General features: G+C 54.2%; 1 protein-coding gene across 1 annotated transcript in view; it reads left to right on the top strand.

The window, feature by feature from the left end:
• The window catches only part of MYO5B (myosin VB), a 268,136-nt gene that overhangs the window by 213,853 nt on the left and 38,579 nt on the right, over positions 1-15,704 (top strand). The window contains exons 21-22 of the mRNA XM_053912673.1: positions 545-784; positions 6,919-7,152. Coding sequence (XP_053768648.1) covers positions 545-784; positions 6,919-7,152 — 474 coding nt within the window. The remainder of the gene's footprint in view (positions 1-544; positions 785-6,918; positions 7,153-15,704) is intronic.

Here is a 15,704-nt window from a genome sequence, read left to right as displayed (position 1 = left end):
TTATTCCACACACACTTATTTCGCAGGGCATGGGGGCAAGAACACTGATAAGGCTTCAGTTTTCTGAGTGGTTGTAACACAGTAGGAAAAAATGAGAACCAGTGACCTACAATCCCAGTCTGTGGCTATAAGCCATCAGCAGCCCACTGTGGGCCCTCACTCAGGGCTCTCGCCCCGGCTCCCCTCACCAGTGCAGAAGCCAAATCTGGGGAATGGGGAGGTGCCAGCTGGAAAATCTTCAGGCCTCTTCCACTTTGAGGTTTCTGTGGTTTGCTAGCCAATAAAACAAAAAGTTAAAAAACAAACCCTTAAAACAAGGGATTGACAGCTGACTCCCTGCAGGCACGCAGGCTGCAGCACCTGGGGAAGACTTGTTCATGAAGCAAATGGCCCCCAGAGCCTTGCGTCTCAGGGGCAGATCCTCTCTGTATCTCCCGAAGCTCAGCTGGCCACGGCTCTCACCACCCCTGGGCAGTGGTGCGCGAGCCTCTCTCGTCCTGTCCTGCAGTGCGGACTCACCGGGTGTGTGCTTGTCCCCTGCCAGGTCCTCCGGGAGCACAAGGCCACCATCATCCAGAAGCACACGCGGGGCTGGATGGCACGCCGGCACTTCCAGCGGCTGCGGGGCGCGGCCATTGTCATCCAGTGCGCTTTCCGAAGGCTCAAGGCCAAGCAGGAGCTGAAGGCCCTCAAGATCGAGGCTCGCTCAGCAGAGCACCTGAAACGCCTCAACGTGGGCATGGAGAACAAGGTGGTCCAGCTGCAGCGGAAGATCGACGACCAGGTGGGCATCCGGATCTTCCCCCCAGGGGCTGGCCGCTGTGGGCTGCTCCATGTTTGAGAGAGACCCACGGCTTCCTCAGGGAATCTCACAGGCCACAGACCCAAGAGAGTACACATGTCCTCAGGGTGTCCCCCACTCGGCGGGAAGGGCTCCTGACTATGGCAGGCAGAATAACAGTCCCAAGGATGTCCACATCCTAATCCCCAGGGCCTCTGAGTATGTTTCCTTATGAAGCAGAAGGGACTTCGCAGATGTGATTGAGCCGAGGACCTGGAGATGGGGAGGAAACCCTGGAGCGAGTGGGCCCAGCATATTCACGGGTGTGCTCATAACAGAGAGGCAGGAAGGCCAGATTCCGAGGAGGAGAAGTGATGATAAGCCTGGGGGTCGGAGTGACGTGGGTCGTGAGCAAGGAATGCACACAGCCTGTAGCCGCCAGAAAAGGCCATGAAATGGGTCCTCTGGTAGAGCCTCCGGGAGGAACACGGCCTCACTGACCCCTGTTAGACGCCTGGCGTCCAGAAGTGTGGGGTCGTAGATCTGTGCTGTTCCAGGCCGCTGGCTCAGCGGTACTTTGTCACAGCAGCAAGAGGAAGCCGATCCATCAGCCTGAAGTCATGCTCCCCCTCCCTTGTCGAGGCAGCGTGGTGTGGGAGCTGTGGCTGGCGTTTATGGAGGGTTAGACAGACACTTGGTCTGTCTAACCCTTAACTCTCACGACAGTGAGGTAAATAGCATCGTCCTTCTTTGTAATAGAAAACAGAGGGCGAGTGACTTCAAGTCATACAGGTGACAGTGGTGGGGCCGCCATTTGAGCCCCAGCTGTCCGGCTCCAGGGCCTGTTTTCCTCACCACTTTGCTCTTCTGCCCCTCTGGTGTGGCGTGGCGTGGCGTGTGCTGTGGTATGTTGTGTGGTGGGAAGAGCACGTGCTTTGGAATTAGGAGGAGCCCGGTTCGATCTCAGCGCTGCTGCTCAGACGGTGGCTGGCTGGTCCAACCACTCTGAGCCTCGGTTCCTGGTCTGTGAAAGCGGCTGTCACGGGCACAAGTGATTGGACGTGGATGAAGAGCCCGCCATGCTGCAGGAAACTCAGGAAATGGTTATTGTCGATGTTGCATTTAAGCGTTTTCCTTTGTCTTTCTACTCTGGCCACCTTCCTGTGTCAGTGAGTCACAGAGTGACAAGTCGTTGATCAAGTCCCTGCAAGTGTGGGGTGCTGTGCGGGGTGCCGGAGGGATCCGAGACAGACCCGGGACACCCGGCACCCCCCCGCCAGGCTGGAAAGGCGAGGCGTGTGGGTGCACACGCACACCCGTGCACCCACTTTGGTGGCCCAGTGGCCAGTCGTCTTCTCTTCAGAACAACTTCGCAGACTCTTGCTGGTGCTTTGGTAGGCTCGGTGAGCAGGGACGACTCTGACACATGCTGGCGGCTGTGTTGTGAGGGAGAGGCCTTACGCCAGTGGGGCCCCCACCACCCCGACTTTTCTCCGATCGCCAGGCCCTGCAATAGGTGTTTCATGTTCCCTCTCATCTGATCTTTGCACAGCTTTGCGAGGTCATTTTACAGAGGAGCACATTGTGGATCAAGGACATCGAGTACCTTGCCAAGGTCAGAGAATTAGAAAGATCTAGAACACGCATTCCAGCCCAGGTCTGTCTGACCCCACTGCCATAACTAGGCTGATGCTAATGTTTCAATCCCAAACATTACTAAGTGTCAGTCCTTCCCTGTGTCGTTGCTTAGCTGGGCTCCCAGAGCTGGAAGGGAGCTCAGTGTCACTTTGTTCCTACACGGTGTTAGGACGACATGGGACCAGCCCCTGCCGCTCCTGGAGGATTTTAGGGGAGGAAAGGAGAAGACCACTGAGTGTGCTTGGTGTGCCGTGTGGAGAAAGAGGGAGAGTTGGAGTTGGGGCCACCAGGCATTGCCTGCGAGGTCATTTGGTTTTATTGTACCTATTCTGTGCTGAGCAGTTTTTAGGTTTCTCATGACCCCAACAGAGCAAGACAATAAGTGAGTCATTTCATACTAGAGCCAGCTGCCCAGAACAGGAGCCCCAACTCAGTGCAGAGATGGCAGTACCATGTTCCTGCGCCTCTGCTTTTGCAAAAAAAAAAAAAAAAAAAAGTTCCTGACAAGCGACCATCACCCTGGAGGTTTCCCTTCTCTGTGTGAGTTTTGCAGAGTATGCAGGGTGGCGCGGCTCCTCAGTGGGGAAGTAAGGCAGGCAGCTGAGTGCGGGCCAAGGACACTCGGCACCTGCCTGCAGTGATATGCAGGGCCAGGGGAGAAGGGCCACCCGCTCAGAGGGACAGGAGTGGAAAGGAAGAGACCTGGTCTGTGGGACCGGACATTTGAAAAATGCCAGCACAAAGGTGTCCCAGTTCTTTATTATTGCTGTTGTGGCTGTTGATATCTGACCAGAAAAGATACACGAGGAGTCCGATTCTGCCAGTTACCTTCTGAGCAAAGTCAGAGAGGCAAGAAGTCTTTGTGGGCACGGCTGCACCCTGCCCGGTGCCCTGGGCACCGTCTGGCCACCTCAGCCCGTCAGGCCTGACGTTGGCTTTGCTGGTTTCCGAAGCTGACTTGAGAGGTTAAAAATAGATCTGGGATTTTATAATTCACGTGCTTGAACATCAACGAGAAGCACATTTAAAAGGCTATTTTTAAAAAGAGATTTTGCCCTAGGCTTCCTGCTTGGCAAGCATTTGTGAATGGTGGCAGGTGTTACCCACCCGGGGCAGGGGCCCTGGGAGCAGGGGGTCGTCAGAGGAGGCGGGAAGGGTGCGTCAGATCTTGCTTTCTTGCACCCCTCCCCAAGTTGCCTGACTCTGTGCCATTCACTATTCTCAAATTCACATAGGAACTTATTTAACCCTCACCATAACCCTATGAAATAGTACCAATGTTATTCACATTTTAAACTGAGCCACAGAGAGGTTCAGTAGCCTGTCCAAGGTTACACAGCTAGTAAGTAGCACAACTGGGACTAAGTTCGGTATTCTAGTTCCAGAGCCTGTTCTGCCACCTCCGACCAGTGCGGACAGTGTTAGCCTGACTGGCTGGCCTCCTACAGTGGGGTGAGACCTGGGGTCATGGACCCCGCTGGGCACTCTGCTGTGCGAGGGGGCGTTCGTATAATCTGTGGCACCAGCTCGTCAGAGATTCTTGCATCAGAGCAGCCTCTCGGCAGCAAGGCCGCCACTGGCAAGTGAGTGGGTTTCTGTTCTTTCTGTGATGCCTGGGACGACTCAGGCTGCCCCGACACACAGGGCTCTCCAGCAGAGGGAGAGGAGACACGTGTGTCAGGGATGACGCAGACACAGGCATCTCCAAGCATCTGCCGGACAGTACAGGGTGGACAAGCTCCCAGCGGATGGAGGCCTGAGTTCTGTCTCAGTTACATTTGCAACAGAGCTGACAGCTTCGGATCAGGGCCAAACCTCCCATTGAACCCTGAGGTCTTCCTGGGGGGAGGTGGAGCGGGGGCTGGGGAGGGTTGGCCTAAGATCTCTAAGGTAACTCTTAGCTCCACAAAGCACTGACACCACGGTGGGGCTAGAGAGTGGTTCCCAACTCCCAGGGCGGGTGGGGGGTCGGTGCTTTTAAGTCCTTAAGAAGTCAGCAAGGGAGGAAACTGAAAAATAAAACCAGGATGAGGCCAGCACCCGAAGTTCACATCTACGCTTTGTGCACCCAACTAGAAAAACACAGAATCGGCGCGTCGTTCCAAGGACACGAAGGAGGAAACAGGGTCACTTGCCAGTTGCTGAGAGAAGGATCGGAGCTGTCCTTGGTGCTGACGCTTTCGTGTTTGTTTTTGTAACGTGCTGTAACAAGCCACATGCTTCACAATATCCTTCCGCGGGAAGTAACAGTGACAGTTCCTGGGACCCGTTTTTACAGTGTCCTTGGTTGAGGCTGCACTGTGACATTTTTCAGCCAAAGGTTGTAACCTGTGAACTCGGCTTCGCTTAGACACAGCGTGTAGAGTGACTAGTTCAGTGGTGCCCATGATCTTTTCATAGTAAAGGTCTAGTTTCTTAGGCCTTTAAATATGTTTTATCTGAAAAATATTGACACAAACACATGAATTCAATCAGTAGACTTTTTTTTTAAACTTCACCCAAGGACATGCTTATTGAATTTTAAAGAGAGGAGAAGAGAGGGCGAAAGAGGAAGGGAAACATCAGTGCGAGAGATAAACATCAATTGGTTGCCTCTCATAGGCACCCTGGCCAGGGCCCGAATCTACAGCCTGGGTGTGTGCCCTGACTGGGGATCGAACCCTCAACCTTCCAGTGTTATAGGGCGACGCTTCAACCAACTGAACCACACCAGCCAGAGCAGTCAGTAGCCTTTTATATATTTTTTTAAGATTTTATTTATTTACTTTTAGAGATAGGGGAAAGGAGGGAGAGAAACATCAGTGTGTGGTTGCCTCTCACGTACCCCACACTGGGGACCTGGCCTGCAACCCAGGCATGTGCCCTGACTGGGAATCGAACTGGTGACCCTTTGGTTCACAGACTGGCATTCAATCCACTGAGCCACACCAGCCAGGGCAATAGCCTTTTAAATCAGTTTGATTGAGTACACTTAGTATGCACTCAGTAAATGTGTTAAATTTTTTTCATGTTTATGATCACAAAAGCATCCATATGCATTTGAAAAATAATGTTACAAGTCACAGCTTTTGGCCTTCTGTGCCTCAGTTTTCTCAACTGTGAAATGGGGCTGTGAATCAGCCTTACTACACAGGGTTTTTCTGAGGAGTGGATGGGTAATATACGGGATCATGCACAGCAGTGCCTGCGGCGTAGCGAGCACCCACTAAGTACTAGTACTATGCATAGGGTATGTCATTTTTCATGTTGCAGACTGTCTTGGGGCGATTTGCCCCACCCCTCTCTGTAGACCAATGGTTGGGAACCACTCAGAGGCTCTTGCGTGCAGCTCTTCAAGTTGTGCTCCACACAGGGTGACTGGCCATGCAGACAGGTGGGCTGAATCCAGCCCGCACGCTGATCACCTAACCAGGAGCCCTGGTGTGGTGCCGCCTGCAGGTCAGCGGGGTCTCAGCCTTGAGGTCCCATGGCATGTGCGGCATTTTATGGGTCCAACAGCTGCCCTTCCGCTCCTCACTGCTTTCCCTGGAGCTTAATTTCTGGTGTAAATTAACAATTGATTCCCGATACCCCAGCTTATTGGTATTTTAGCCAGGAGCTCTGTTCTTCCTGGAGCTCCTGCAGAGACTGGCAGTGAGCAATCATCAGTGACTATTGTTGCTGGATTGATTATTTGGAGAGCCCTGCTTCCCTCTGCACTTTCCCCGCTGACCACTTGCAGCTGGTGCTCTCAGCGACGGCAGTGTTGCCCAAGTGTCCAATGGTACTCGACACTGGCCCTGGGTCCTCAGTGCTGCATCCACATGAGCTCATCTGCCGCCCACTTCCCAGGTATCCCTCGCCCCCACGCCTGCACCAGGCCCATGGGGGAATGCTTCTCACACACCTATCACCTAAGCGGGCACGTGAGCAGGCACCCCATCTGTGGGGCACGGCATGGACAGACTCTGCCCAGGCCTCCAGGGCAAGCTGACAGGTGGTGAGAGGGATCCAGAGGCCCTGTGGAGGCCTCCTTGGAAGAGGGATGCTGAAGGGGTCCTTTGTCTCAGAGCCAGAGATTAGGTTACAGCTCTTTGTGCCGGCGAGGCCAAGGGTAGGAGGGCCCGGTGTGGCAGAGCAGGGAATTTGGGAAAACAAAGGCTGCGGACCCAGGAAGCCAGCCACGTTGTTCCCACACTGAAAAGCCAGGCATGAGGTCTGTCCATCCGGCCACAGAAGGCTGCCTTCCATCAGCCAGCTGCCAGCTCTGCCTTGGCTCGAAGTTGCTCCTCGAGCATTAGGATGGGTGGTTTTGTTTTCCTGCGTTTCTCCTGGCCCACAGCAGAGTTTTGTTAGGGAGATGCCGGAAAGCACGCAGCATGCAGTGAGTGTGGGGTTTAATTCCAGCTTGAGCACCCCCCCTTTTTTTTTAACTTGCCTGTGTTTCTTCCCGGCCAGATAACGTTGTTGTCCACCTCTTCTCCCCTTTCCCCTCCCCTCTCCCTGTTTGCTCTCTGCAGAACAAAGAGTTCAAGACCCTGTCAGAGCAGCTATCCGTGGTCACCTCCACCCATGCCATGGAGGTGGAGAAGCTGAAGAAGGAGCTGGCCCACTACCAGCAGAGCCGAGGTGGGGACAGTAGCCCGAGGCTGCAGGAGGAGGTTGACAGCCTGCGGACCGAGCTGCAGAAGGCCCACTCAGAGCGCAAGATCCTGGAGGACACCCACACCAGGGAGAAGGATGAACTGAGGAAGGTATGGTGGGGCCAGGGGAAGGGCGGCGTGGCGGTGGTGAGCCGGCAGAGCATCCTCTCTGGGGCTTCCCTGACTGTAGCGTCCTCATGCTGGCTGTCCCTCTGCATTCAGATGTAAAGTGCCCTCACAGGTGTTCACTGAGTTTCCCCTGAGGGGAACACATGCGGCTGGCTTTATAGCCTAGAATTTTCTACCATGTCAGCTTTGTGGCAAGAGAGATGGTGCAGAGGTCGTGGCTTTTCTTCTTGACATTGCCTGCAGGGGTCGCAGGCAACCTCTAGACACCCCTATGCATGATAAGGCCTCATGATTTGGGAACTTTATCGTGTTGATAGTTTCTGCCTGACTCACCCACTCTGGTTGGTATGCTCTGTAGGTTTACTCCCTACCCATGAGATTGATCTTCCTGGGTTCGGCCCACACACTTCCATCGAGAAAGTCAAGAAACAAACAGTCCTTCTCCATTCCCAAGACAGCTGTTCAAACCAGGGATGTTCTGTGGGCCATTGGAGAGCCTTCCACGGAGTCAGGACAATGCTGCTCTGTCCCGCATCCCTACAATGACCCTCGTGACACCTTGCCCTCTCGTTTTGCATCCAGCTGTGGCTGGAGGGCCTCAGTAGGATGAGACTCTGAGGAGGGAGGAGCGCAGTGTTCCTGATGTTGGAATAACAACTTTCCCATGTAAAACTCTGGGGCAGGCCAAACGCGCCCGCAGACAGGGCGTGGGGTGGTGGCGGCAGTGTTTCCGATTCTCACTCCTGCTCTGCCATCATCGAGTGTGTGTGGGAACCCTCACTGGCCTTAGTTCCCACACCTGTTTTGTTTTATAAATGTGGGTCTAGAATCAGGTGTGTCTGACCTGAGGCCCATGGGCCGCATGTGGCTCAGGATGGCTATGAATATGGCCCAACTCAAAAGTGTAAATTTACTTAAAACATTATGAGGTTTTTTGTGTGATTACGTGTCACAGCGTATTTAATGTGTGGCCCAAGACAATTCTTCTTCCAGTGTGGCCCAGAGACACCAGAGACACCCCTGGGATCCTCTCTACGGCCCCTTCTGGACTTGTAGTTGGCCACCTCCACTGTGTTGAGTGGAGGGATTGCGTTTGATGGCTTTTGGAAGGACGGAAGGTCTCAGCTCGCTCTGTAGGGCCTCTCGCTCCCTGCCCCATTACCTGCTCCGGTGCTGCGCCCGCAGACATGACTGGGAAATGCGCACACTGCCATTTGAGACGAGAGCCTGCAGAACCAGCTCAAGCAGGGCTTACAGACAGCGCTTTTCTGTCCCAGACAGAACCTCAGCACCGTCGGCCACTGACTTCCTCAGATCTTGGGGATTTCCTGGGAGTCAGAGGTGGGGTTCACGGGGGGTTAGGTGGCTAAAAAAAGTGAGACGTGGGACTTCCCGATGCAGGCAGCCTGGCACAGGGAAGTCCTCGCACCCCCAGGGCGTTGCCCAAGTAAACCTGCCAGCTCGGCCACCACGAGGCCTGCAGTGAACTTCGTTCTTTCGGATGGAGCATGTTGCGCTGGGAAAACGAGCTGCAGCCTGTGACCACAAACCACGGAGCTCAGCTCTTGCTGTCTGTCGACCCTTGGAAACATATGGACAGCAAGCCTTCCGTGTCCATAATAAAAAAATAAGAAAGTGGAGTCTAAGGCAGAGAGAAGAAGCCAAGGTTAGAACCGGAGAGACTTGTGATTAGTGGCCCCAGGAGAAATAGGAGAGGGAGTTCCCTACAGGTTGGGCGGCCGGCCAGTCAGGTGGGACATGTGGCCCGTCTGTTGACCCAGCACATCCACAAAACAGGGTCTCCTGTCTCTACCCACAGAAAGCACCTGACTCATCAACTCCCCAGCCTCCTTCCCTGCTGCTACTTGGGCTCTGGGACTGGGGTCTCAGAGCATTATTAATTTTTTTAATTGATTTGTTGTTCTACTTATTTATGCACTTACTGGTTGCTTCTTGCATGTGCCCTGGCTAGAGCTCGAACCTGCAACCTTGGCATATAGGGACAATGCCCTAACAACTGAGCTAGCCATCCAGGGTTCGGAGCACTTTTAAAACACCCAAGTGTCCATCCAAGGGGGCCTAAGGTCGTTATATAAAAGTCTTCCTCTGCAGAGCAAAATAGAGAAATGGTCACCTTCCTCCTCTCCTTTAAAAAAATTGTTACTATTTCCTAGGAGTGTGTTGCGCTAGGTCTTAAATACAGTGAGAGTTCGAAACTGGCAAGAAGAAGAAAAAGAAGAAATTCAAGGACACTGCAAGAATGCAAACAATAGAACAATAGATGCAGAGGCAGAACCAGAAAAGCACCTTCCCTGACCCCAAACATCAGCAAATCCCAAGCTGGCAACCTGAGAACAAACGGGCATAAGATGATTCATTAAGTGCAGTATCTGCCTCTTTCCAGGAAGAGAAAAAAGTGGAAGCAAAATTTATTCCTTCTCTAGGGTCTCCAAAACCTTTTCATTCTGGTGGCTGGGGGGGAGCGGGAAGGGGGGAGGCTGGCTTTCTTTCCTCCTTTCATCTTCGGTGCCTAGCCAGGGCTTACTGTTTATCAAAGGCACTGTGTCCAGTCTTAACAAATGCTGAACACTCAGACAATCGGTTTCCTCTCAGGCTTGTCCAGGGACCGCTCTGCATGGGGCAAGAGTGGCCAGACGGGAAAAGCCGAGAGGGGGAGTAGACTGCTGGTAGATGTTTAATTAATGGATCTGGTGTTTCTGTCGGCAAATGTTGTGTTGGAACTGGCATCCTGGACATGGGGCTCACCACCATGATGACACATCGTCAGGCCATGTGGCTACACGGCCTGGGCTGTGAGCAGCCAGGTCCTCCATGGGCAGGAACTCGCCCCACATAAGTTAGCCGACACCCTTTCTGCTGGAGGGGTCCATTGTTGGCCCCTCCCCAGAGCAGGCCGCACCTAGGCCTTTAGCCTCCCTCCCTCTCAGCCTGTGCGCTGAGGGCGTTATGTTCTCTTTTAGAACCATCCATGATCCCCTTCTGACAGACTTGTGCAGCTGAGCTGTTTGTGTCCCTAATGAAAGAGATGCGGCTCCCAGTGCTGCCCTTGACACAGAGGCAAGGGCTTGTTACCCAGAAGCTGCTCTGCACGTCCACAGCAGGGCCAGCGAGGCCTGGCCTGGGGCGGGGCTGCAGGCGGGTGAGGAAGAGCGGCCCACAGCCAGGTGCCCACTCTGAGCGAGGGTCCTGGACCCCTGTGAGGGCACGAAGAGCTGCCCCAGGCCCTGAGCGGCCGGACTGGCAGCGTTGGGGCTGTGTGCCATGTCGCATCGCCGGTGACTGAACCACCAGCCTCGCTAGTCGGTTACCTTGGGCGGTTCGGTATAAAGATTCAGGGTTTTTCCAGCGCAAGTAGATCTGACTGTGAGGGAGCGGGCCCTCACAGCGGCACGGCTGAGTCTTCCCCCCAGAGATGCAGAGCTGACGCCTGGGGCCAGCGAAGACTCCGAGCTGGGCTCTCAGCAGCTCCAGGGGTCATGGTTCCTAAGAAGGCCGAGGGTGGTTAGAAAGAGGACCCCCTCCCTCCATTTCCATGGAAGGGCAGTGTGTCATTGCAGAAATCGTGGAAGGTCATGGCCCTTCATTCATTCCGCAGACACTTACTGAGAGTCTGTGTTTGTTAGACACTGTTCTGTACGCCAGGGCAAAAGAAAACGGATTCAAAAAATTCTCATCCTTATGGAGTGTAAATAGTTGGGGGCTGTGAGGGAGTGTTCAGAGAGGACTTAGGTACAGATTATCCACCATGTGCTACAAAGAAAAATGAAACAGTAAAGGGGAGAGAGAAGGACCTCTGGGGGCAGAGGAAGGTGTGGTTTCATTTCAGATGGCCAGAGGCAGTCCCCCTGAGAAGATGCCTGAGTGAGGTGAGGGGTGAGCCTTGTGGATTCTTAGGAAACGGGCCACAAATGGAGCAGCAGGTGCAAGGCCCTGACGGGTGGGAGTAGGCTGGGCAGGTTTGAGGATCAACAAGGAGACCATTGGGCTGAGGTGGAGCGAGCAAGGTGAAGGGTGCGGGTGAGGAGGTCTGACCAGGAGGGTCTCCTGACCTTGAGGGCAGCGTTGGCCGTGAAACCTGCAGAATGAACCGTCTCAGGCCCTCGGTCCCTGCAGCACGCACCAATTCCCTGTGCCCTGAGCTCCTTCCTGGGGCTCTTGCTGCTGGAGCCAGTCGTTTGAGGCTGTAGGCTGTTGGCATCAATGTTCTTCCTGGATCAGCCTTTGGAAAGGTCAGGGGACAGGGTGACATAGCAGTTAAGAGGCTGGGTGCCAGACCCAGACTGCCAGGGCCTCGCCCAGCTGTTCCCCTGTTTGGCTGTGTGGCCTTCGGCAAATTCTCTAATTTTTTGTAACTTAGTTTCTCTAAAAGCAAATAATGAGGGTACCTACCTCAAAGGTATTAAATAAGTTTGTAACAGGGCCTGGAGCAGAGCAAGAGCTCCTTAAACGCCGTCGTTATCAACCAGCCTGTAACTTCGTGGAGCAGGGCTGTGCCTTACCCTTCCTGGACCCTGCCCTCGTCCCCAGCCCCGTGCTTCACAGTGGCCACTGAATAACAGTAGCACCGTGGTGCTAGGCCGGGTCTGCGCTGGCAAAGCCTCTCCTCTAGGGCTCTTCCCAGAGGGACAGACACTTCCTGAGAGCTGGGAGAGCGCCCCACCCTGGGTTTTGCTTCTCTAACTGCGTAGGTGCCTGACACAGCCTTGGGTTGCAGGTGAGTTCAGATTTTGTTGCCACACCTGTCTTCTTCCCACTTCCTGCCTCCTCTTCTCTCTCCTCTGCTTCTTAGGCCCATTTCCCATGGACTAAATGACTTCCCCGTACCTAGAGTATTCATGCTTATTTACTTTACTCTCAGAAAAGAGGCAAGTGACCCATCACGGGACTTTGCAGAAATAGAAGTGTTGTCCTGGCAGGGCCACGCCTATAACTTTCTGCTCGATGGTGGGTGCACAGCACCCAGGACCAGGGACACAGGCACGACGGTGGCCAATGAGCCTTTCCTAACGGTCATCATCCAGCTGTTTGTTCCATGCTGTTCACCAGGAGCCTTGCCTCTGGCTCAGTGCAGATGCCGAACTTGGGAAAAGACTTAAGTCAAGACAAACAGAAGCCCAGAGCTGTTGAGCACATCTGTGCCCCACAGGCTAACTGTCAGGGGCAGCTCTTGAGCACAGAGCTGGGACGCTTGCTCCGTGTAACTCACGGGGACAGTGTCAGCCTGAGAGTGACAGGTTCACCCCGGCATTGGCTCTGATGGCTTGTCCCAAGTAACCTTTCAGAAGGAGGAGACGTTCCTGGCAATGCTGCCTGCAAAGTTAAAAGGCTGCCCCCCACCCAAAAAAGGTGGGGCTGCTGAATGAGGGTTAAGGAGCCCCCAAAACCCAGCAGAGGTGTTATTTATCACGCTGAGGGGATGCACCTGGTGCTCGTTACGTGTCTGTCCCTGCTGCCCGCATCCCTGACAACTTGAGAAAAGGAGGCCATTCGACTGAAGAGGTTTGTCTCCTGCCATGTCTGCCAACGAACTGCCCACACACTGGCTGGCTGGGAAGGTCGGGGTGGCCAGGATCTGGGGAGATGCGATGGGGGAAGCATTCTCTTCCTTCCCGAGATTTGGGGCCGAGTGTGGGGCCCGTCCCTCCTGCTGTCCCCTAAGGAACAGGAACTGGGCCCCCTTCCAGAACTGTTCAGGAAAGGAAGACAAAGTAAGCTCCCGATGCCACTGTGATGTGTGGTTAGAATAGCCAAGCCGAGACCATGGGAGGCCAGCATCCAAGAATCAAAGCCTCGAGGGCGGTGGAGGGGAGAAGGGAGGCTGCAGTGGGCACCTGCTGTTGGCCGTGGTTCTCCCGGACAGCAGTCTCCATGGAGGTGTTGGGGTGCAAGCAGCTGCAGTGAAGTCGGGTGACGTCAGGCTGCATTCGTGGGGGTGGAGGTTTCAGGTCCAGCCCAGTGGTAACGGCATTTGCTCTGTATCGGTCAGAGGACCTGTTCCTTTTCCAAGGGACATGACTGCAGGACGCTCAGAGGAAGGTGACAAGGACGGTGAGGGATCCTGGAAGGCTCCTCAGGGGACACCTGCTTTGTGAGTCGTCCGTGTACTCAGAGGGTGGTTAGGGGAGACAAAGTCCTAGTTTGCTGGTGACATGGAGCTTCCCCGCCTACTGTGAAATCACCCCCTCACCTCCCATGGTCAGTGGAGTCAAGGGTGACAGCCTTGCTCCTGGCCAGGGTGACTGGAGTCCTGTCCCCCTGACCTTTAGGTTCACCTCAGGCCCCACTCTCGGGGTTATTTGCAGAGGCACGCACGGCGTGGATTCCTGTTAGTTGTTTGCGGTCCAATGTGACTTGTACATTTAGAAAAGGAAGACACAGGCTATTTTGATGATTTGCCCAACTAGTTTGAAGGCTCCCATGAAGTCATCGGGTAGCAAACTGCCTCTAGTAATAGCAAATTACATGCACTCACAGAATGATGTTCCCATGTTGCGTGTGCCTCCCGAGTTCTTTGACTAAACGAGGTCATATAGTCTAGACGTTTCAGTCAACTGCAAATGGTAACACAGCCCCTGATTTGTCTGGGGAGGGCACAGCCACCTCCAGTGGACCTGGTGGTGCGACGGCTGGCGGGGTGGTCCCCTGGTCTGTGTCGAGGGCTTTGGAACAGGGTCACGGATGTGTGGTGGGGAGAGGCCAGGGGTGTTGCTGAACATCTGACAGTGAACAGGACAGCCCCCACCCCCAAACGAAGAGTCGTTCAGCCCGCAGTGCTGCTGGGTGGGAAAGCCTGCTTTATGGAGTCCTCACTGGCTTCCTTACTGTTATGCACCTGCCCTCCGCCCTGCTAGACAGGCACTCCCTGAGGGTAGCTACCATGAGCCTCGTTCATTTTGCATCCCCCGCCCCCCGGCAAGGCTCCTGGCACAGAGATGCATGCCAGGAAGTGTCTGGTGGATGAACGTGTCATCCCAGGGGCCGGAAGGAGGCTCGGTGAGGGGCAGCTCTGATGATGAAACGGCATCACTCTCAGCGATGCGTTGTCTCCTATCCTTCACCCTCATCGCCAAGCCAGGTGTGAGTCCCTCCAGACACAAAATATTGCATTAGTTATATTAGACCATAGATTGTTATGGGCATGTAACTTTGTACCCACCTTATCTCATTTGATATCCTGTGGGGGGCAGAACGTGCCCCTATGCCTGTATGCCTGTCTCTCCATGAAGAGAGACTCCCCAAGGGGCTTGCAATGGCATGGGGGCCATCTTCTGAATAGAAAGGCTTAAGACCAGTGGATTCCAACTGGGAGTAGCGTCCGAATTCCGCACACTTGTCCAAGCATCATTTCTGTAACTCTCAGCAGTCTGGCCACAGGTAAGCCTAGGAAAGAAACCACATCTGTCTGAATTGAGACGGGTGGAGTTGAGACAGGTCGAGAGGAGCCGTGGTGTCGTGTACCAGAGAAGGGGACAGTTTCCTGTTTGGGACAGGAGAGCCATAGAGCCATATTTTGCTTTTTAAAGATTTATTTTTTTATTTTATTTATTTTTTAGAGAGGGGAAGGGAGAGAAACATCAGTGTGTGGTTGCCTCTCACATGCCCCTCACTGGGAACCTGGCTTGCAACCCAGTCATGTGCCCTAGACTGGGAATCGAACTGGCGACCCTTTGATTCGCAGGCTGATGCTCAACCACTGAGCCATACCAGCCAGGGCAGTTTTGTACCATATTTTGCAGGTTGAAGACTCCTTGAAATGTGAAGCAGTTGGAAAGCGCTTGGAGCTTTGTGTCAGCCCCCAACAGCAGAGGGGGGGTGGGGGGGTGGGTGTGTGTCTCTGCATTTTTCTCTGTGGAGCCTGGGAGAGCAGGCCCCCTGCAGACTGACCAGGGTCGGGGGTGGCCAAGGCTTACAAATGGGGGTCTCTGCCTTCTGAGTTGTGGGGGGTGGGGGCAGTGACCTCACTCCTGGACTCCAGCCTGTTGGAATTTTCTCCTGACCCTTTCTACATGATGTTGAGAGTGAGGAGAGCTGGTCTCCTGACTCACATTTACAGAGACTTGAAAGCCGGGGGCAGGAAGGAAGATGGCATTTAAACATAAGCGGTTGAAATTCAGCCTCCGAAGGCCTCTGCCCTTCAGTGAGCATCCCTGGGGCATCCTTCCTTGCTTTTACTGCCAGAAGGTCTAGCAGAGTTTGGAAGGCGTTTCTCCGATGGAAGTGCAGGTGGTCCCCTGGGATCAGGGTGACCGCCTCTCCACCTCGTCCATCTCTGGCAGTGCCAGCAGGTCCCCATCAGGTCTTGGCCACACGCACATGCTCATTAGTATGCATTGTTATTGTACCGAGAGGTCATCTTTGGGGCTCTTTGGATGCAGGTTGAGAAGAGTCCTCCCTACTCCTCTTCCCTCAGTAGATCACAAAACGTACCAACAATGGCCAGAGCAGATGCCTTGCACCAGAGAGAGGTCATTCACCGTGCCCTTCAGCACCGTCTGGGGGAAGCTCGTCGCTCA

Source organism: Desmodus rotundus, chromosome 10 (assembly GCF_022682495.2).
Source record: "Desmodus rotundus isolate HL8 chromosome 10, HLdesRot8A.1, whole genome shotgun sequence".
Taxonomy (NCBI): domain Eukaryota; kingdom Metazoa; phylum Chordata; class Mammalia; order Chiroptera; family Phyllostomidae; genus Desmodus; species Desmodus rotundus.
This window is presented reverse-complemented; position numbering and strand designations above follow the sequence as displayed.